At 43.1% G+C, this 22,959-nt stretch overlaps 1 protein-coding gene across 1 annotated transcript in view; it reads right to left on the reverse strand.

Annotated features, from left to right (window-relative positions):
• AP3B1 (adaptor related protein complex 3 subunit beta 1) overlaps positions 1-22,959 on the reverse strand; it is a 2,578,902-nt gene that overhangs the window by 1,698,917 nt on the left and 857,026 nt on the right. Inside the window, exon 12 of the mRNA XM_044063704.1 lies at positions 6,559-6,621. Within this exon, the coding sequence (XP_043919639.1) occupies positions 6,559-6,621 (63 nt within the window). The remainder of the gene's footprint in view (positions 1-6,558; positions 6,622-22,959) is intronic.

Consider the following 22,959-nt stretch of genomic DNA (forward strand, 5'->3'; position numbering starts at 1 on the left):
ACAAGAAATGTTCCAAAAGCAATAAAAGAAATCCAGTATAAACTGTCCTGTTAAATTCTTAGGACAAGAGAGATTATAAACGTAACTGGGGTAAATGCATGCTCTTCAAAGAAATGGATACATGTACATACAAACACACATATATATTTGAAAAGAGGGAGAATGTCAGATAGGGGATGTATACTTCCATATGCTACTAAAATAGCTACAGTAGTCAGCATGCCACATAAGACACGGAACTTACACAGAATTCAATTTGCAGTACAGACATCATGGAGTTTATAACATTACTTGCTAATAGTGTATTATTTACTAAGCCTCCTGACATAATGAGTTTAGGCCAGCTAAGTGAAATACAGTTTTGTAAACTCCTTTTCATTCAGTTCTCCACTCTTGGATAATTCCTCACTGCAGCTTCCGCATGCTTGCTATATTTCCTCAGTTGTAATTCCCTCTCCTCCATCAGTCTTGGGAATGACCAGAGAGGCAGAGAAACTGGACTAAGTTTTGCAACATGTCTGAATGTAATGCATTTTTGGGAGTAGTCTGCAATGGCATGTCATTCTGTTTGGGAAACAGAATTTGAGTTGATGGTCTACAGCTTTCAAAGCATCTCTCTCTGCCTGAGGTTATCGCTACTTCTCACTGTTTCTTCTTTGGGGAATGCTAGCTATTTCTCATAAACAGACACAGCTGTGAAGTTAATAGAAAATACAGTTTTGTACCTACCATAAATGTAGATGTTTGAGTGTATTCACTGTTGCAGTCATTTCACTTGGGTTATCCTGCTGACAGGCTACTCGCAGTCGGCCTGAATTCCAAAGTCCTGGTCTGGCGTCGGTTGCTGTAGCCTCTTCCCTGACGTCAGTGCGCCAGGGGTATAAAAGATGCAACCGACACCATTTTCTTTGGTTTTTCTTGCCCCAGATGTCAGGTGCCCCCAAAAGGTTAGGCTAAATAAATTTGCAAATAAAAAATAATGCACTAACATAAACATTACCTTCTTCTACAAGCAAATACACCACATAGGTTGTATAGAATAGAGAAGTATAGATAAGCCCCAGCAATAATAGGGGGATGGTGGGAGGGTAACCTGGACTACAACAGTGAATACACTCGAACATCTACATTTATGGTAGGCACACAGCTGTACTATGTTCATCGTGTTTCACTGTTGCAGTCATTACACTTGGGTTGAATCCCAAAGCTAAGGTTGGGCGGCTGGGTCTAAATAGGATTAGGAGTGGCTATGAGGCCCTGCAAAACTGCAGTGGCAAAGCCTGCTCTGGATTTAGAGTAAAGAGGTAAGTGATAGTGCTTGGTAAAAGTGTGTACTGAACTCCAAGTTGCAGCCTCCAAAATTTCCTTGGTTGGTACTCCTCTGAGAAAGGCTGCTGATGTGGCTGCTGCCCTGGTGGAATGAGGCCTAATATTCTTAGGCACTGATTTGCCATGTTGTGAATAGCAGAAACAAATGCAGTGGCCTATCCATTTTGAAATAGTCTGCTTTGAAATAGCCTTTCCTTGTGATCCTGCAGCGTATGCCACAAAAAGTTGCTCAGTTTTTCTGAAAGCTTTTGTTTTGTCCAAATAGAAGCGTAGCTGTCTGTGTATGTCCAAAGAGTGCAGAAGTCTCTCCCCTTTATTCTGGGGATTTGGATAAAAGGTTGGCAAACGAATGGTTTGGTTAAGAGCCATACTGGACACTACCTTTGGCATAAATGTTGGGTTTGTCTTGAGAGAAACCCTGTCTGGATGAAAAATGATAAAAGGTTCCACAGCCATTAATGCCTGTAACTCTGAGACTCTTCTTGCTGAAGTTATTGCTAGGAGCAGAGCAGTTTTCCATGATAAGAATTTTATCTTAGCTGTATTGGCTAGCTCAAAAGGAGGCAGTGTGAGCTTTTCCAAGACAAAGTTGAGGTCCCATGTTGGAATAGGTGCTCTCCTTGGGGTTCTTATGTTTTTTGCCCCTCTGAGGTACTGTTTTAGTAGTGGATGAGAGAAAATAGGAGGTTCCGTATTGTAATGAGCTGAAATGGCAGAAGCATGGATCTTTGATGAGAAGGATAGGCCTTTGTCCAGCATCTCAGTTAGGTATTGCAAAATCTGAGGAATATTAGGAACAAGCGGTTCAAGTCCTTGTGCCTGGTTCCAAACACAGAATCTCTTCCATTTTTCTGCATAAGATTTCCTGGTTCTGGGCCTCCTGGCTTCCAAAATGACATCCATAACTGCTTTAGAGAGAGATGTGTTCTTAGTGGCTATATTATTCGCCATGCAGCCAGATTTAAGGTTCTGAGTTGGCTGTGCAGGATCGGATTGTTTTGTTGGGTCAGCAGATGAGGGATTTGAGGTAAAGTCCAGGCTGGCCCTTGAGACAAGGTCTTTAGGACTGGGTACCAGTGCTGGCGTGGCCAGTCTGGGGCAATCAGAATCATTTTTGGTTTCTCTTGTCTGACTTTTAGGAGTACCTTGGGCAGCAGAGGGAGTGGTGGATAGGCATAAACTGTTAGGCTTTTCCAGCTGAATGATACAGCATCCACCTTCCACGCTTGTGAGTGATAAGTCCTTGTGCAGAATCTCTGCAGTTGCCAGTTGTAAGGGGAGACAAATAGATCTATGTCTGGGCATCCCCATTTCTTTGTTATGCTGAAGACTTGTGGATCTAGTTTCCACTCGTGAGGGTACATGAGGTTTCTGCTTAGTTCGTCTGCCAGAGTATTTTTCTTTCCTGGCAGGAATTGTGCCTGCAGATGTACTTGATAGGCCAGTGCTGTGTTCCACAAAGTCATGGCTTGCCTGCAGAGGGGGTAGGAATGTGTGCCCCCTTGCTTGTTTATGTACCACATGACTGTAGTATTGTCCGTCTTTAGTAATAGTTGTCCTGGAAGTAGTAGATCCTTGAAGGCTGTCAGGGCATTCTGTACAGCTAGCATCTCTTTTTGACTGATATGAAGATGCATTTGGTCTGTGGGCCACGTGCCCTGTATACATTTTCCTGCCAAGTGTGCTTCCCAGGCATAATCCGATGCATCTGTTGTTAGTGTCTGCCTGGCTGTGGGTAAAGTGAAAGGCTGTCCCTTGTGGTGACAGGCCAGTGCCCACCATCGAAACTCTTGTTGCAGGCAGGGAATGAGAGTAATTATTGTTTCCAGGCTGTGGCAATGTTGAGTCCAAACACTTTTTAGATACCATTGTAGTTTCCTCATATGCAGTCTTGCATATGGAATTAGCAGGATGCAGGATGCCATGAAATCCAAAGCCTGCAGAATTTTTCTTGCAGGTAACTGGGTCTTTGTTGCCATCATCTGAAAGTAATGAGTCAGTTGCCTTTGTTTGTCTGGCGTGAGATAAGCCATCTGAAAAGTTGTATTTAAGCTTGCACCCAAGAATATCTCTTGAGAGGGCACTAGTTTTGACTTCTTTTCGTTTGCTATTTACCCTAGGCAAGTTAGTAGTCTTTTTACAAACGCCACATGCTTTAGTATAATGTCCTTGTTGTCTGCTTGAATAAGGCAGTCATCCAAATAAGGATATATTTGAATTCCTTTTTTTCTGCAAAATGCAATTACTGGTGCCAGGCATTTTGTGAAGACCCTGGGCACAGTAGTTAAGCCAAAGGGCAGTGCAGAGAATTGGTAATGCATTCAGCCAGCTACGAATCTGAGGTATCTTCTGCAAGATTGTCTGATTGGGACATGCAGGTATGCCTCTTTGAGGTCCAAAGTAACTAGCCAAGCCTTTTTGCCCAGCATGGGTAGAAGTTGCTGCAGTGTCAACATTTTGAATTTTGGAACGTCCAGCAAAGTATTTAGAGTAGATAGGTCCAGTCTTGGTCTCCAAGCTTTGTCCTTTCTGGGTACCAAGAAAAGTCTTGAGTAAAATCCTTGTCCCTGCTCTTGCTGTGGTACTTTTTGAATAGCCCTCATGTCCATGAGAGCAGAAATTTGTTTTTGTGCCTCTGCCCATTGATTGTGCAGCAGGTCTGGCATACCTTTTGGCCTTGGCAGGGTGTGAAAGTGGAACCTGTAACCCTGGGAAACAATATTCAGTACCCATTTGTCTTGGGTAATTATGTGAAAAGTTTGTGAGAAAAGTGCTAGTTTTCCAGCTAAGGGTGCTGCCAAAAGGTAAGTGCTTGGCATTGGTAGAGGGAAGTCATTGGGGCTGTTTCCTATAGGGTTGTGATTTGTCTTCTCCGCCTTTGGGGGCTGAGTTACCCCATTGCTTAGGTCTGTATGTGCCTTGTGGCTGAGATCTGCCTCTTGGGCGTCTGTATCTGCCTCTTTGTGGCCTAACACTGGAAAGGACCAATTTTTTGAAGGCCAGTTCCTGCTAAATCTGGGTGGCTGAAACTGTAAGAAATCCTTTACTGTCTGCATTGATTTTGCTTTATCCTCCATTTTCTTTAACACCTCTTCTGCCTTAACACCAAACAAAGCATCATGCTGTAATGGAACATCCAACAATTTTGCTTTAACATGATCAGGTAAACTTTGTTCTTTTAACCAAGCATGCCTTCAAATGACTGAACCTGTAACTGCGGCTCTGCAAGAAGCCTCTAATGAATCAAAACCACATTGCAAAGTATGCTTTCCCACTTGTTCAGCTGCATGCAATAAATCCTGCATTTCCTTATTTTCAAGACATTCTGAGCTTGTAAGCATTTTCTGTTTGAGCAAAGACATTAGATATTGTTGATATTTAAGCATGTGAAATTGGCAATTTAAAGCCCTTACAGCTAAAGTATCTGTCCAGTGCTCTAGAATCCATATCAGAGGGAACAGGATTTTTTTGCAGTGGAAGCCTTGTCCCCTGAGAAATTGTTTCTGGATCAGCAGCAGGTTTTTTATAAATAAATTTTATGTGAATCTGGAACCCTGTAGTACCTATCTGGTTTAACTGGTGCAGGGGGTAAAGAATCAGGAGACAAACTGGATTCAGAAAAAACAATATCTAGTACAGGGGGAATAGCAAAGGGCCTGTGCTGAGGCAGTAAAAGAAAATCTCTGAGCCTTTTCTTGGATTCTGAATAATCCTGGCTCTCCCAATGGAAATGCTCCCTCATGGTGTGCAGGGTTTCCCCAAAAGAGTAATCCTCAGGAGGAGAGGCTGAAGGGATAGATTCTTCAGCGTCAGAATCCTCATAGGGAGGAAGAGAATATCCCTGTTCTGAAGAGGAATCAGAGGAAATAGAAACCTGGTCAGAGGAATCATAGTCAGTATCTTGCCTAGGCCTTTTATCAGGAGGGGGATGGGAACCCCTGATCAGAGTAATTAGGTCCTCAGCCACTTTAAGCATCTGCTTCTTTGGCGTGGATGACTGTCCAGGTGAATGCTGTACTTGTTTCTTTTTCTTTATAGGTGTTTTAGACTTTGCCTTGGCTGCTGAAGTAGTCTTGATAGTGAGCTGTGTAGGTCTAAAAACACCCTCAGAAGCCGATGCCTGCTCAGCAGCTCTGGACCCATCTGAGGGAATAGTTTCCGTAGGCCCAATACCTTGAGTTTCCAGAGGCCTAGTTGTCTCCACGTGGGAGTCGGAGGCGGCCTATGGCTCTGAGGTAGCGGGTGTCAGGGGCTGCGAAAGCGCCTCACTGAGAACTGGCGACTGGCCTAGAAGAGGTTTCGCTGTCGGTTTTGGACCTCGGATGCCTGTCCTTTTCTTTGCTCTTGTGCTTTTTATGAATTCGGGTCGTCAGTTGTTCCAACGGCATTATATAGTTAAACCTTCGGCCAAAGTAATGTAAAGCAAAATCGAACAGACGCTTAATAGTGCGTTGATTGAATCTAGTGCAAAACCGACAACTAGCAACATTGTGGTCGGGACCTAGGCAAGGAATACAGTAAGAATGAAAATCCTTATGAGGTATTTGCTTCCCCTAAGAAATACAATTGTTAACTTTTACTGACATCAGTCTGGAGCAAGAAAAAGTTTCCCCATCGGGGTACTTGGCTTTAATAAAGACTTCGGATCTGAAATTCAATTTCTAAAATCTCTGGAGTCGGCCAACCGGCACTTGCGAACTGCTTTTGCTTCGGGCACCGCGCGGCAAGAAAGAGTGAAGAAAATGGCGTCGGCTGCATCTTTTATACCCCTGGCGCACTGACGTCAGGGAAGAGGTGACAGCAACCGACGCCGGACCAGGACTTTGGAATTCAGGCTGACTGCGGGCAGCCTGCCAGTAGGATAACCCTAGTGTAATGACTGCAACAGTGAAACACAATGAACATCTATACAGCAGAATCCCAATGGAGACTAGGGATCATACAGGTAATTGTCTACAACGGCATCAGGCCCAAATGACTGCATCACGAGGCATGGCCTACATTACAAAGACCCACTGCAAGTCTATCTTTTGGACACAAATGAGCATGCACTGGAGTTAAGGCTTAAACACAGAAAACATATGGATGTCCGCCTAAGTGATGGCTCTTCTGCATCAGCTTTTTCCTTAGTAAGAGTAACAAATAAGGCAATTTGCCGAAACACAGTTGAAAGGCATCAGGTAGTGAAGCCAAAAAGAAATAAAAAAAAAAAAAGAAATGAAAACTTACCTGAAACTCTCGAAGGATGACTGAAATGTTTGCTTCATTGGCCAAATTTGTTAGTATTTCAAGCTGCAAAGGAAAATACATGTAACGTTACATAACTAACGGATATGCCTAAACAATGCATTCTGTAACAAATTGAAAGGAAAATAAATCAACTTAAAAAGTATCTTAAGAAAAACAAATTAAATAGCTAAAAGCTGAAAAACTGGACTTGTAATACAAATATCTGAACAAAACATTAAACATCTCTGTGTATGCTATGTACTAAAGGTAGGCTCAGTCTAGGCACTGTGTATATAACAGGATTTAATTAACTTTTGAATGACATAATATATGAATTTTCTATACCTTTTTTAATTAGAATTCCACATGATGAATGTGTCACAGGTTTTAATTTGCAGTGCTTTTACCAAGCAACATAACTTTCAAAACAAATATTTAAATGTTTTGGAAAAAAACTAGTAAAATAATTGTTTCTTTTGAATAGGATGCAAAAGAAACTTGGGAAAGCACAACAGCTATCCAATCTTATGATGACAGTATTACTCATGTCTGCAAATGCCTTTAAAAAGTTTCCCCAAAAGTAGGCAGTACAGCCTGTGTACATATACGTATATACACACACACACACACACATGCACACACATGCACGCACATGTGCGCGCGCGCGCACACACACACACACACACACACACACACAATTTTTTGCTGAAGTTAGCCCAATGGCAAAGAGGCAGAATATCCATTGGGAAATTTGGGGTTTGGTGGCTGGAGCAATCAAGGTAACAGACAAAAGGCTAAGTGGGGCTGGGGGGGGGGTGAAAATGGCTCCATTCTGCCCCAACAGTACAGACAGGCGGCCATTACTCCTATAACATCAATCTTTCCGTAGCCCTGATTAACCAAGCAAATAACACATCAGGCTACAGCTCTCTCTCTGCATTAACCCAAGGAAAGAAATTTCCAGCTTTATTCTCTGCCATGACACAAACAGGAGACAGAGACAAGCAAAAATAATTACCTTGTCTAACAGCAGTCACTGTTATATCCACATATCCTCTCTGGTCCCAAAAATTAATGCATCACACAAAGCCAGTTTACAGCTACAAGCTACTAATGAGCTTCATCCCAGCACTGGGTGCCAGTCCCTCAGTCTCTATAATCTGGATGGCTGAGCAAGTAACATAACAGTTAGTGCTATTATGTCACCCCTGAAAAGAAACATTTATGCTTGATGAGTTGACTGGTTAGCAAACTTTTTCAAAAACATTACCAGCCTGCAAGTCAGTAAGGTAGAATTTATGCACATTTTTAAGGCACTGACATTAAATGTTTCTGAAGGAGAAAAATAGCATTTGCAGAAGCAATTGAGAATAATGCAGCAATATGGCTGCGGGCACCATTTCTGGTATCAAAGATGGATCAGTACCTCATTCAGTTGCTTGTTCTTCAGATGTAGAAGTGCTTGCTCATAGATATAAGCTTTCTAATGAGTGGTTTTGATGATCTGAAGACAGGGTTAAATGTGATAAGGGTAGTGAAAAGGATACTGGAACACTCACAGTGGCATGATTAAAAAAAATAATAATAAATGCAACAACTCACTACTATGGAAACTACCAGCCACAGATCATTAAAGATCAGAGAAACCCAGTGCACCAAAAGGTGATGAAGCATGTATGCTGGTAGTCCAGCAATATAATACAAAATTCACTAATTTATTTATAAAACATTAAGAAAAAAGAAACAAAACAACATATGCACAGACTGACTTGCCTGGTACATCTAATATCATTAGGAGGCAAAGAACAACAACAGAAAATACACTCCTGGGATTCCACCTGTTTCCCTGCTGGACAGGGGCTTTGGGTGCTAACTTGTCTAAACATGGGCTAAATTCTCGGCTAGGGTTACAAGGGCCTCAGGGCCAGTAGCCTAGTAACTTCCATAGGTTCAAAGGTTCATACTAGGCTATCTGCCCTAGGGCATTTATAAGCCTAGCCAGAGTTGTGTGGCTTTCACCACCCCTTAGGTTGAAGAATATAGGTTCATAGGTTCATACTAGGCTATCTGCCCTAGGACATTTATAAGCCTAGCCAGAGTTGTGTGGCTTAAAAGTTCATTGAAGCTTCCCTGACCGGGAATCGAACCCAGGCCGCGGCGGTGAGAGCGCCGAATCCTATGTTTCATATAGCTTACAATACAGAAGTACTGTTAACAATAACCTCAACCTACCTAGAAAGAAAATATTTTGTTTTGGGTGTTAATATAGTGATATTTGTCAGGGTCTACTTGACGTTAAGGACTATAATTACACCATGTGCAGTTTATCACAGGCAACTAGAAATCTGTCTTGTAGACCACCACAGACTATTACACTATTAGCAAAGTTTTTTTTTGCAGCCCTCCAATCTCTATATATAGTACCTCTGACGTCCCACCAACTCAGATTATTCTCCCAAGATGGTGTGACATCAGAGAAAGTATGTTTAGGCATCAGGGATGGAGCAGCACAGACTCCACATGGGAAGGGGAAACAGGGGTGCACAGGCCCATGAAAAACAGGTGTATTTTTGCAGTTACCACCCATTGGACAGGACCAACACTACAGCATGATCAGTAAGTCAGGCTTCAATAATGCTGTTAACATTTGAGTGTACCCTATTAGTCATGACTAGAAATCAACTGAAGTAATTAAGTCAAGGCTCCAACTGCTAGCAGCAAAACAGGCAGCCTCCTCACGATGCTCTCGCTATACCCTTCATGTGTTATTTCTAAACATTTTCCATTTTTTGATTTCATCCACATACTTGCTTTGAACAGGTCCAGTTTTGACACTTGCAGTCATTTCTTCCCATCCTCCAGACTGCATTTTGAAGGAAGCAGACTGGTAACTGTTCTACAGTAGATCAAGATAAGACAAAGCAAATGATGCTGACAATTTCAGCACTGAAATCCTTAACTGAGAACTAACCTCCAACCATTCTAAGAACAACTCAGCATTCTGATTTTTAATGGACAAGGACATGGTTAGACATGAGCAACAAGTTAATCATCACTCTTACCAGTGTGAAAACTGAAAAACTGCTGAAAAAAGCAAATAAAATTACAGGTCTGGCTAAAATTCAGTTACTGGCTAGCACTTAATCTGCCTGGATGGCAGCAAAGAAGAAATTTGGTGGAAGTAAGAGAGACTTGACCAGAAAATGTATTTGTTTTACCCATTGTTGATCAGTTTAGTCTCATTAGGCTTGTGGCCTCTTTTCAGGGAAGAAGCAAGGTGGTATTTATACTACAAATGGGAAATTTGGCCAGGGCATCAGGGAACTTCCCTACTCTTTTGGATATGTGCCATGGAATCTTTTACATCCACCTGAGCTACCACCAACCCACAAAGATGAGACTTTGTTTAAATGTCTCATCCAAACAATGACACACTCAGGAGTCAGCACCCTATTTTATACTACTCGACAGTGTAAACAACTGATTTACCTTGTGTGTGAATATAACCTACATCTTTCTCCACCAGACATGCGTGTGCTACCTGTTGCGCCACTGATACTGACATTTAAAGGATAGATCCATGACACTGATAAGAAAAAAGGATAAGAAAAAGTTCTGTCTGGGAAGAATCTTGCCACTGTTCATTATAAAGCAGCTTGAGTTTCAGCTTAAGTACAGCAGAAGATGCCTTGCACTAATTTAGAGAAAAATAAATCAAAATGGAATATATAAAGACAAATGACAAAAGGTTGGGAAAAATAACAGAAGATTTAAGTAGATTTTTTTTACTTTTATTTAACATTTGTTTACTGGGAAAGGCCGGCTTGGAATGAAGCCAATTTTCAGCGGAGGCCTGGGGAGAAACACTCCCAACACGTCTTTGTAACATGGGAGGAAACTGCAGTACCCAGAGAAAACCCACACGAACGCAGGGAGGACATGCAAACTCCACACAGAAGGCACTCCAGCTGAGAATTGAACTGGAGAACCTCTTGCTGTGAGGCGACAACACTAATGCTGCACCACTGTGCCATCCTAGATATTCAGGTGAGCTTTTAAAACTGCAGAAATTAAAGGCTGAAATGAAGGAAACACTGTCCGAACACCAGGCTTCTTAAGAACAGCGGTTTCAAAATACAGTAGAATTAGAAGACAGAACGCACAAAGAAAACCTGAGATTTTTTGTTATGCCAGAGAAATTGGAAGGAACAGACTAAACATATTTTACAAGTCCAAATAAGCAACTAGACTGGTATTGTAATTGACAAGGCACATCCTGTATGCCCCAAATATAGCTAGGAGAAAGCAGCATAGCTCTATATTACTGAAAATGCAATCATACTAGCAAAAAGTACAACTTCTGACAAAATTGTGACAGAAGGGAAAAGTAATGGAAAATGGTTATTCAATGTACAATAGGAAGAAGAGAAACAAGGTTATCCCTGCAATTAGAGAAAGTCAAGAGGCAGGTGTGTGACTCAAGTTGCTATATCCAGCTGTCTTCAGAGTATTTATCTTGGAGGATCAGACATTTTTGGATGCATAATAGGCTAAGGAGGAAATAAAAAAATACCCAACAAACAATGGGAAAGCCACAGGGACTCAGTTTCCTATTTTTCTGACAATAACAAAATTCAAATTGAGATTTTCCAGTGATACTTTTCAAGTCTTCCAAAGGTAAATGCTTGAGGAACAGAGACATGCCCAGGAACTGACAAGATAAATAAGGAGTACCTTAAACCTGAACCAGAGAGACAGCTGGGAGATTGAGGTGATCTATAGGATCAGCAACAATGTGAAATTAGTGAACAACTGGAACACTAGAAAAAAAGATTATGCTTTTGGAATGATTTTCTACAAGTAGTGGCTGAAAAAGACTGGCAGTTTGTTGATCATGTTAAACTGCTGGGTGAATAAGTGAGGCATAAACCCTACTCAATTTATTAATGTTCAAAAGGACATTGATGGGACTCGATAAGTAAATGCAAGTAAAACAGCTTTTTATCTTATTTGTATAAAAAATCATGATGTAACTTGCATGTTATACTGCAGAGCAGTCCTGCATATCATGCAAGAAGAAGTATTTTAAATGTGAGGCAGGTGAATTTATCAGTACATGCTGTATATGGCAATATTTTTTTAAATAAAGTACTACTACTATAGCAATAACCCATGCCTGGGTGTGGGTAATGCTGGATTTACCCACAGTTGGCGTGGTTTGGTCCAGAGGGCGAAGCCCTAGGGACCGAACAAAGCCAACCGTGGGTAAATACAGCATTACCCACACCCAGAAGTGGGTTATTGCTATTATACCATGACATTATTTAAGAAAAGAAACCATTACTTTTCTTAAATAATGGCATAGTATAATGCCTGTTTACTGCCCTTCCGCAGATGTCTGGCATCCGCGGCAGTTTTGATGTACTGGCGCCTGCGCAGTACATCAGAGTTGAGCAAAAGCAACGGAGAAAGCAAGATCTCCGTTGCTTTTTACTGTTTCGCTATGTTAAATGGGTTTAACATAGCGAAACAGCTTTAAAATAAGCAACGGAGATGTCCGTTGCTTATTTTAAAACTGTCTCACTATGTTAAACCCATTTAACATAGCGAAACAGTAAAAAAAGCAACGGAGATCTTGCTTTCTCCGTTGCTTTTTTTTTTTTAAACCTGTCTCGCTATGTTAAATGGGTTTAGCATAGTGAGACAGCTTTAAAATAAGCAACGGAGATCTCCGTTGCTTATTTTAAAGCTGTCTCGCTATGTTAAACCCATTTAACATAGCGAGACAGTGTTTTAAAAGTAGAGTTATACTAATGGAAAAAAGTCCGGGCGACCGGACCTTTTTCATTAGTATAACTCGATTTACAATTTGCACGCTGGCCAATCAGCGTGCACGTTTTGGGGGGGTCATGGTATAATTAGTTTTAATGCATTCAGGTTTTACACTGCAGCAATGTAAGAAAGGCTAGAAATACACTGAAGTTAATATAATGTTAGTTAATATAATGTTGTCATCCTAGGAATCTGGGGGTATACAAGTGTATTAAATCATATTATATATAGAATTAAAAGCCAATTCCCCTATTTTATAGAACTGGATATCTAGACTACTGTCCTTAGTTTAAGATACATGCAATTTTAAGAAAATTGCATTATGTGTATTTTTTCTTACATTTGCAAAGTTACTAGCTGTTTTTTAATCTGGAAACAAATAGGATTCAGGTGCAATTAGCTGTAAGAGGTCTGAAGTGTGTGTTCTATGCAAAATATTAAATGTAAATATCTTTTTGCAGGTGCATTGGCAAGTAGTTAAATGAAAAATGAGTGAAGTTTGAAACTGTGGGAAATTAGTATTTGCCTTCCCAGCAGTTTTAGTATTTTAATGCATTAAATACAACAGTGCACAATTTAGTTTATTTATTTAAAGGACATCCAGTATGCCACGGTGGTACAGCGGTAGCGTTGTTATCTCACAGCAAGAGGTTCTCCCGTTCAATTCTCGGCTGGGCTTGGGAGTGCCTTCTGTGTGGAGTCTGCATGTCCTCCCCGTGGTTGGGTAGCATTCGAAAGACATGCGTGAGTAAATGGGCATGCCTTCATTGAAGGTTGAGCATCAAGCTGGCACCTTGGCGTTTCGTAAAAATCTGCTGCCAATCATTAGCAGACCGGAGTTCTGCTGTGGCGACCCCTTACCGGGAAAAGCCGAAAGACAAACAACAACATTTAAAGGACATCCAGTGCACTTTTTCTTAAGGCTAAACGTTAATGTCTAATGCAAGCTGTGTTTTGCATCTATGAGGGAACAAAGATAAGAACAGACAGCAATTTACGTAAGTGGGAACACAGGCTCTAAAATGCACTTTGGCATAGTTTATCTTAACTTTAGAAGAGGTAAACCCTGCAGGTGCAGCCATTGATTTGAGTCAACTGCTTCTACTTGGAGTATATTTCAGTCTTAGAAAGTGTACATAGTTTTGTTTATTTGTTGTGAGTTAAAAGGGGAATGAAGTTGAAAATGTATCTAGTTTTTTGTTTGAATGTTTTTATTAAAGCAAAAAGTCTGGCAAATATGATACATGTTTAAATACAAATGAGAAGCAACTATATACAATATAAGCCTGCCAATCATCAGTGTGTGCATGTACAATGCAAGCTGAAAATATATATTCAAAAGAACTGTTATGTATAACAGGTGTGAGTACTAGCATTTTTTTCAAAATGGTTGCTCTGTCAATATTAACAAGGAATGTGAATGGTCTTACTGGTATATACTAAAAGCAGACTACTGAACTATATTAAGAAATGTAGGGTGCAAATATCAATGTTACAGGAGAGGCATATGGATAGAAATGAGCACGTAACTTGACAAAGAAAGGAGTTCAGGGTGGACATAACAAGGACAACAGAAAAGAATAGCATTAAACTTGACTGTGACAAGTGCTCAAACAGTGATAGTAGAGGAAAAAGACAATATTGGTAGATTTGTTGTATTAAGACATTAGTGGAAGGGGAGCAGGATTACGCTGGCATATATTTATATTCCACCTAAAACCACTATAATGGGTCTTAAGAGAACACTAAAAAAATAAACTTTCAGCAGGGATTATTATTTACAAATGGGTGGAGACTGGAACCTGATTTGCAATAGTGGGGATGTATCACAGGGACTTACAAGAGAAAATATAACAAAAGCCAGTATATTCCTGAAGCAACAATTGGGAATATTTGGTATGAAATATGTGAATTCAGTAAAAGGGACTCAGTCAGAATTTCTATAGAATTCCCCAAGAGACAATAAGTGGGCTACAATGGATATACATTAGATTTCACAAGAGTATTTGTATTTAATATAAAGCCTTGACATTCATCCAATAATTACATCAGATCAGGCACCAACAAAATGTAAGATAAAGATGCAGTGCAATGATGTAAAAATGAGACAGTAGCACTTTTCTACTTGTATGCAAAAATGAGGAATTTAAGGAACAGGTAGTGGAACTTATTCAACAGTTAAAAGGGATAGCTAGTGAGCGGAAAATAATGAAAGTGGAATTTAAAAATTTGGCAGTAGTAAGAGAGAAAGAAATAAGGGAAAGAACAGGAATGATTTAGAAGGGGTAACAAAAGTACTGCAGAATAAGAGAAATCTTACACAAGAGGAAGAGCAAATACAGAATGCTAAAGGGAAAATAAGGGAGCACTGAGGTACTATGTATGAGTTTAAAAAGATAGCTGCTAAGCATCTACTTTGGTAGCAACTCTAGGCATAAAAAATATGTAACACAATGACTTGGGCATTAATTAGCTAATTAGGCATTAATGAAAGTATAATTAAAGGCATTACTTCATTAATTAGGCATTAATGAAAGTAGAAAGGGGTGGAGCCAAACTTAGGAAGCCACTGACAAGAAAATTAACTAGATATCCTATACAAGTATTTTAGATATTTTGGAAATTTTATAAAAATTTGTATAAAGCAGATAAATGAAGAAAAAGCCGGAAAAAAAATTATGTACTCACCATAACGTTCCAAGTTTGTAGTCCATCTCGCCCTTCATTCTTACACATGGGTTCGGAGCCAATCCTCGGCTCTGACTCAGCCTATTACAAAGCTCAAAGTCTTCTAGCTGGCTCGTGGGTAGGTAGGTATCCCATGGTGCACCAGTATAATCCCCAGATCTTCTTTGCTGCTAAACTACAGAAAGACAGAACAAAAACTATCCAGAAAGAAGAACAATAATAGAAGGTCTCCGCCTGTTATGGAAATTTTTTCTGACTTCAGATCCCTTCAGGACGGCAGTAAGAGGGTGGGTTCGTAAGAAGGAAAGGCGAGATGGACTACAAACATGGAACGTTATGGTGGGTACATAACTTCTTTATGTTCTGTAGTCCTATCTCGCTTTCATTCTTACACATGGGACAGTGTACCTAACCTAGCACCTTATTCTGGGGTGGCTCAAGGAAAAATACTCCTGAGTACCGTTGAACCAAAGGAGGCTCTACATCTAGAGGTCAAATCCAATTTTTAAGAGTAATAAAGGTGTGAGGGGTAGCCCATGTTGCTGCTGCACAAATAATATCAATTGGAACCCTGGCTTGAAAGGCTGCAGAAGTAGACTGGGATCTTGTAGAATGAGCCTTAATCTTGAATGGTAAAGGCTTTCCATCAGAGGAATAAGTGCAGGATATACAACTGGAAATCCAATTCGAAAGGGTCACTTTGGAAATTGGGAGACCTAATCTGGAGTCAGAGAAGGATACAAACAATTGGTCTGACTTCCTGAATTCCTTGGTCTCGTGTAGATAGAACCGTAATTGTCTGTGAATGTCCAACTGATGAAATCTGTATTCTGCTGCATTGGAATGATTGGGAAAGAACAGCGGCAGCTCTATAGTTTGGTTCAAGTTATTATGAGAGCACATCTTAGGGACAAAGGATGGATTTGTGCGAAGAGATACTCTATCTTTGTGGAAAATCAAATAAGGGGGCTTGATAGACAGTGCTTGTAACTCTGATACTCGTCAAGCAGATGTGATGGCCACCAGAAACAAAGTATTTCAAGACAGAAACTTCAACAAACACAAATGAGCAGGTTCAAAGTGTGGAGAAGTTAATTTGGATAGGATGAAGTTTAGATCCCATGAAGCTACCAGTTCCTGAAAGGGAGGTCTCAGCAAAATATCACCTTTAAGGAAGGCTTCACACAATCTGTGTGGCATCAGATTAGAATCATGTTGACACAAATGAAAATTTGATATTGCTGCCAACTGAACTCTAATTGTGGCAGCAGCAGAACCATGGTGAAAAAGTTCAGACAAAAATTCTAAAGCCACTGGAATGGATGCGATGTAAGGGTCAACATTCCTTTCCTCAGCCTAGACAGAAAACCTTCTCCATTTGCTGGTGCATAATTTCCTAGTGGAGGGTTTGTGAGAAGATGTGAGAATGTGGGTCAAAGCAGGTGAAAAATCCTGAAGCCTGACTAGGGATGGAACTGGAGCATCCAAGCTGTCAAATTCAGGGTGTGAAGGCTGGGGTGAAGAGCGCCTGACATGTGTGTCAGGAGATCTGGCACTGGGTCCAAAGTCCATGGATCATCTAGTAGAAGAGGCCCGAGAAAGAGGAACCAAACCTGATGAGGCCAGTAAGGAGTGATGAGAATCAATTTGCTTCCCAACAGTTTTGCTTTCTGAATCACCTTGGTTATTACAGGAAAGGGGGGGAAAGCATAAAGGAGACCCAGGGGCCAATCGTGAACAAGTGCCTCTCTCGGTGAATCCCCCGGAGGGGGGATAAGGGAAAAGTAGCTGCTGCATTTGGAGTTGACCGGACTGGCGAAAAGATCGCAGCAAGGCTGTCCCCATTTGCGGAAAATCTGTTATGCTATTTCTTGCTTCAGAGACCACTCGTGAGGCATCAAGATTGCCTGGCTGAGTTTGTCAGCTATCACGTTGGTTGTCCCTGGGATGTGCATTGCCACCCATTTCCAAACACAAGTAGCCTCTCGACAAAAGGTACGATCCGTTTCCGCCTTGTTTGTTGAGATACCATACTACTGATATGTTGTCTGACTGTATTGCTATAGTCCCATGAGGAAGAAGGTCGTGGAGTGCGTGCAACACCAGAAGTACCGCCCTCATCTCTAGAACACTGATATGCAGGTGAGCCTCGTGATCTTGCCATATGCCTTGGACAGTCCTGCCTAGATAATGTCCCCCCCAACCCTATCTGTGAGGCATCTGTGGGGTCACAGTAGCAACGGGTTAGAGAGGAAGGAATGGGGTGCCTGTCATTAGTTGGTTGGGTTGGATCCATCAATGGAGGTCCTTTTTGCAGGACTCTGTTAAAATGATGTGGTGGGATAGAGGCAGTTGTTGAAAGACCACTGGGATGATAGAAGCCATTGAAGAATCCACATGTGCAATCTGGCAAGAGGGACTAGCAATATGGTAGAGGCCATGGTCCCCAAGAGTTTCAGCACTGTCTTTGCCTTGACTTTCCGAAGAGGGAGTAGATGAAGGACTTGTTGTATGAGGTTGTGTCCTCTTTCTGCTGGAAGATGAGCAAACATGGCCACTGTGTCTATTTCTGTGCCTATAAAAGTCACAAATTGAGAGGGCGATAAGGCAGACTTTTTTTCCAGTTTATAGTAATCCCCAACTGGGCACAAAGTTGGATAGTGAAGTCTCTGGTTTGAAGAAGTAGATGCCTGGTGGAGGCGGTCAAGAGCCAGTTGTCCAGGTACAGAAACACTTGGAATCCTAGACGTCTTAGGTGAGCTGTCACTACTGCCACACACTTGGTGAACACCCTTGGGGGCTGTGATGAGGCCAAAGGGTAGAGCACGAAACTGGTAGTGATTAGCTCCCAGTCAGAAACGCAGATGGCTCCTCGATGCTCTGTCCATTTTTATGCAGTCGTATGCATCTTGGAGGTCTACTGAGCAATTCCAAGTGTCTTTCCCTAATAAAGGGAGTATAGACTGCAGTGTCACCATTCGGAACTTGTCTTTCTTTACGGATTTGTTTAATTTGTGGAGGTCCAAGATGAGCCTCCAGTCCCCTGTACGTTTTGGTACTAAAAAGAATCTGGAGTAAGTCCCGAATCCTACCTGATCTGCGGGGACGGTTTGGATGACTCTGTTTGTGAGCAACTTGTTCACTTCTACAGTTGCTTGATCCCTGTGATTGGGTGGAACATCACGGATTCGCTTGGAAATATGAGGTGGAAGAGAAAAGGGTGTGGAATAACCTCTGGTGATAATTCTTTGTACCCATTTGTCTTGGGTGATGCTTAGCCAGACATCTGGATACAAAGAAATGCAACCCCCCCCCGACTGGCTCCAGAGAAGCACAGCCAGGCCCCACATCAGGAGCACTGGTAGGGTCGACCTCGAAACGAGTTGTGGCCTCCCTGGTTTTGCGGTCCGCCCCTGCCTCTAGGGCGACGTCTACCATTTGCTCCTCCTCCTGTGCCTTGGAAGGAGGAGTCACCCTGTGCATCCGGGAAAAACCTCTGGGACTTCTTGAACCACATCTTACCACCTTCTCTGACCCTTGGGGTATGGTCTAGAGGGGACAGTAAAATGTACTCCCACGGCAGATGGCGTTTTCCCTTCTTGCTCGCACCTGGTGAGTGTGTCTTTTACCTTGGGTCCAAACAAGGAAGAACCGTCAAAGGGGGAGTTGGTAAAGGTAGACTTGAACGGCTCTGCAAAATTACACAAGCGCATCCAGGAGTGCCTCCTAAGGGAAACTCCTGAACCCGCTGCCCTGCTCGCTCCATCGGCTGCATAAGAAATCAGCCTCATGGAGGAGTTAACAATGGAATTCAAGGTAAACAATTGAGCAGATATCTTATCAATGACTCCTTCAGTCCATGTACCTTGTAGAGTCTCTCCCAACTCCTTAATGACATCTCTCTGAAGCCTTGTAAAATGTGTTAGGTAGTTCAGCGATCTGAGAGTGAATGCCACTCATGAAAAGATACACTTTCTGTAACTATCCATCGTTCAAGATTCCTTGTTCGGCAGATGGACAGATGAAGTAGTCTTGGCTAGTTCCTTCTTAGTGGCCGCCGCCACCACCATAGAATCTACATGAATGCCCTTGGACAAAAATTCCTTCTCCTTGGGGGCTGACAAAAATTTATTAGGTCTCCTGGGTCTGGCTCCACGGCATCAGGAGACTCCCGCACTTTTCTACTAACAAGGTCTAGAAGTTCGTCGAAAGGTGGAGATACCCATGAGGCAGAAGGTTGAGATCCGAAAGCCTTCAGGTACACCGATTCCTCATCAGAAGGGGTAACAGTGGGCCAGCCGCACCTCTGCTTAAGGATCTCTAAGATGTCTACAAAGGAGACATCATCAGTGGACGACTTGGGGGACCCGTCTGACTCCTCAAGGTCAGTTTCTGTGAGGTAAAAGACTCATCCTGGGAGTCTACATGCTTCCTCCTGCATGTTCTCTTCCGAGGGGGCTCCTCAGAAGGATAGGAGGTCTTGAAAGAGTGGGGGCCAGCAACCAGGGGCTCCTGAGGCTGTGGGTCTCTGCTGTCAAGAGAGGGAGTAGGTGCTGAGATGAAGGTCGGTGCCCGAGGGGGAAGAGTGTCGGTACCCCTGGGTAGAGCTGATGATTGGGACAGCACACTCCCTGGGATGGGGGCCTGGGTGGTCTGTCCCTGTGGGGCTTACTTTGCCCCTGTCTGCTAGGTGCAGGAAAGGACCAGTGCGTTAGAGGGAAAATTCCTGCTGAACCTAGGAGGTTGTACCTGAAAGAAATCTTTTATTGTTTGCATAGATTTTGATTTGTCTTCCATCTTTTTAAGCACCTCTTCTGCTTTTACTCCAAAAAAGCGGTCCTCATACAAGGTTGGATGAATTAATTTAGACTTGACATGATTAGGAGAGGTTGTTCCTTCAACCATGCATGTCTCCTACTGACAGACCCTGGCACTGCTGCCCTGCTGTAGGGTGTCATATCCACAGTGCAATGAGTGTTTGGCTACTTGACAAGTAGAGTGCAGTAAATCTGCTAACTCTTTTGTATTGGCACAGTCAGGAAAGGTTGAAATCTTTCGCTTTAACAATTCCAAAGTGTGTTGTTGATATTTTAATATATGGAACTGACAGTTGAGTGCTCTGATAGCTAACGTTGCAGAGGTGTATACTTTTTTCACCCCATCTGTCCAGAGCTCTGGAATCCTTGGCAGATGGAATAGGATTCTTAGCAGAACTAGCCTTAGCTTCTTTAGGTCCCTGTGTAATGACCTCAGGGTCTGCAGCAGGATTTCTGCACAGGTATTTGCGAAAATCTGGTACTCTGTAATACCTGTCAGGTTTACTGGGAGGAGGTGGGAGGGCATCAGGGGCTAAGCTGAATTCATGGAAAACATCATCCACCACCTCTAAGACAGGGGGGATGGCCAATGGTCTGTGCTGAGGCAGGTCTAGAAACTCTCTTAGTCTTTTCTTAGACTGAGGGAAGTACTGGAATTCCAAGTGCAAATGTTCCCTGAGGGTGTGAAAGGTTTCCCCAAAGGAAAGGTCTTCTGGTGGGGAGGCAGAAGGAATGGATTCCTCTACATCTGAATCCTCATAAGCAGTCAGAAGTTGTTGTTCCTCTTCAAAATCTGAATAATCAGACTCCTCAGAATCCTGTTCTGTCAGTATTTCAAGAGAAGGGTATCTTTTCCTTTTAGAAGTTGTGGCCTGACTGCCCCTGATAAGGGAAATAAGATCCTCCGCCATGAAGTATATGGGCTTGGGTTGGTGGAGCAAGAGTAAGATAGTGGCTAGAGATAGATTTTCTAGGAATGGCCTAGCTTCTAGGCCTATGAGTATCTATCGGCCTGAGAGAAATGGTAGTCAGATGAGAAGACCTCAGTTCTTGTCTAGATTCAGTAGTGCGAAAGGCCTCCTCTGAAGCTGGTGCCTGCGTCAGGCCTCCAGATCTAACCGAGGCAGAGACAACCAAAGGCTCGGAAGACAAAGATTTCTGCGGCATACCGGACTCCAAAAGGGTCTTGGTAGAGGCCTGGGTAGATATTGTATTGGGCATCAGGGACTGCGAAGGCACCTCACTGAATTCCGGACAACTGACAACCTGCTTAGCGGTAGAGCCGTCAGAAGTCTAAGCCTTGTGTGATCTGTCTCCATCTTTATCTCTACGTTTTTTCAGAATGCCTACAGATTGTTGGCTGACGGACGCCATTCCAGAATGCGAAGACAGAAGATGAAAATACCTGTCTACTATTAGAGCTCTACGACGAATGGTTCTCGCGTTAGAGGGTAGAGAACCGTCGTGGTCTGTGCCTGAACAAGTGAAGCAGTATGAATGGAAGTCTCGGTCTGGGATCTGCTTTCCACAGGTAAGACAATTGTTAACTTTTATGGATATCGGTTAGTGCACAGGTGATGACTGCAACAGTGAAACACAAAGAACATCCGCATCTTTTTTGCCCCTCACTGGTTCCTCGAAAAGGGCCTCTGAGGGGTGGAGAAGTGGATTCCGACGGCAGACTGCGTCTTCCTGTTCTCCTTACTCTGGACCAGGGTCTCACATACGGACTTCCTGAACAGGGAAGAACCATCGTAGGGGACATTGGCAAAAGATGCCTTGAGGGATTCTGAGAACTGGCATAGTCGAAGCCAGGTATGCCGCCTCACAGCAATGCCGGACCCGGCAGCCCTAGAAGCTCCTTCCATGGCATGGGAAAGGAGACACATGGACGTATTCGCGACTGCTTTCACAGTGGCCATGCATGCAGAGAACACTTTCTTGCCCTCCACCGACATGGACTCTGAAGCATAAACCCGATTCCCCAAACAATCCATAGTCCTTGACTCCCAGTCAGGAGGATGGACCGTGGAGCTCTTCTGCGCAGTCTCCTTCTTGGTGGAGGCTGCCACCACCATAGCATCTACTGGGGACCCCTTACTCCAGCTAGGCTTGTCTGGTGGGGGGTGCCGAGTACTTTATCTTGTCTTCTTGGAATAGGTTCCATGGTGTCTTGTTCCTTCCATGCCCTGGTGGTGATCAGGTCCACAAGTAGATTTCCAGGGAGGGCCACCCAGGAGGTAGATAGGTCCGTGCCGAATGCCCCCAGGAACAGTGACTCGTCCGGGGTTGGTGTTTGGGTGGACCACCTACCTCTTTGGCACAGGAGATCCATGATGTCCCCAAAATAGACATCCTTGGGGGGGGGGGGTGATCTTGGGGAACCTTCCTCCAAGTAAATGTCATCCGTAAGGGACTCTGTAGAGGAGTCCAGGTGCTTCCCTTTACACTTTCATTCCCGAGTGGGAACCTCTTGAGGCATAGCAAGGACAGGATGTCCTGTGATGAAAGAAGAGCTGGAGTTCTTCCCAGAACAGAGGGAGTCAGACTGGAATCAGAGGAGGAAATGGTCAGGTGTCTCAACCCACTCGAGGACCCTCTCCACCATGTCGAATGCTGAAGGAGAGCGGACATGCTGGGTAACAAACAAGGGAGCCTCTCTGCTCGGATCCGGCGGGGAAGTCAAAGCAGAGCCCAGAGGAGCCCAAATGCCAAGGGGAAGACTGCGGTCCAACAAACTCAGATCAGACACATTTCAAGGCAACAGCCGGCATCGAGGTACAAATAACCTTCTGTGCCAACTCTGAGACTTCTCTGATCCAAAGGCTCCAAAACCAAGGGTCGCATTGGAGAAGGAGTTATGGGGGAGAAAAGGGTTGTGAGCTCCCCGCTCAGGAGGGAGAGGGGGCTGGCAAGACTCCCAACTGGATGTGGGTGCGGATGAATTTCCACATCATTCTATCCATCTCTGCCTTGCTCAAACTATGAGTAGAGCTGATGAAGAAGCCACTGACCCCAGCCTGGAGTGGTGGTGAGGAGAGGCTCTGGAAGGTGGTCTGGACAC

This window comes from Protopterus annectens, chromosome 2.part2 (genome assembly GCF_019279795.1).
Source record: "Protopterus annectens isolate FY-2018-M chromosome 2.part2, PAN1.0, whole genome shotgun sequence".
In the NCBI taxonomy this organism is placed as follows: domain Eukaryota; kingdom Metazoa; phylum Chordata; order Ceratodontiformes; family Protopteridae; genus Protopterus; species Protopterus annectens.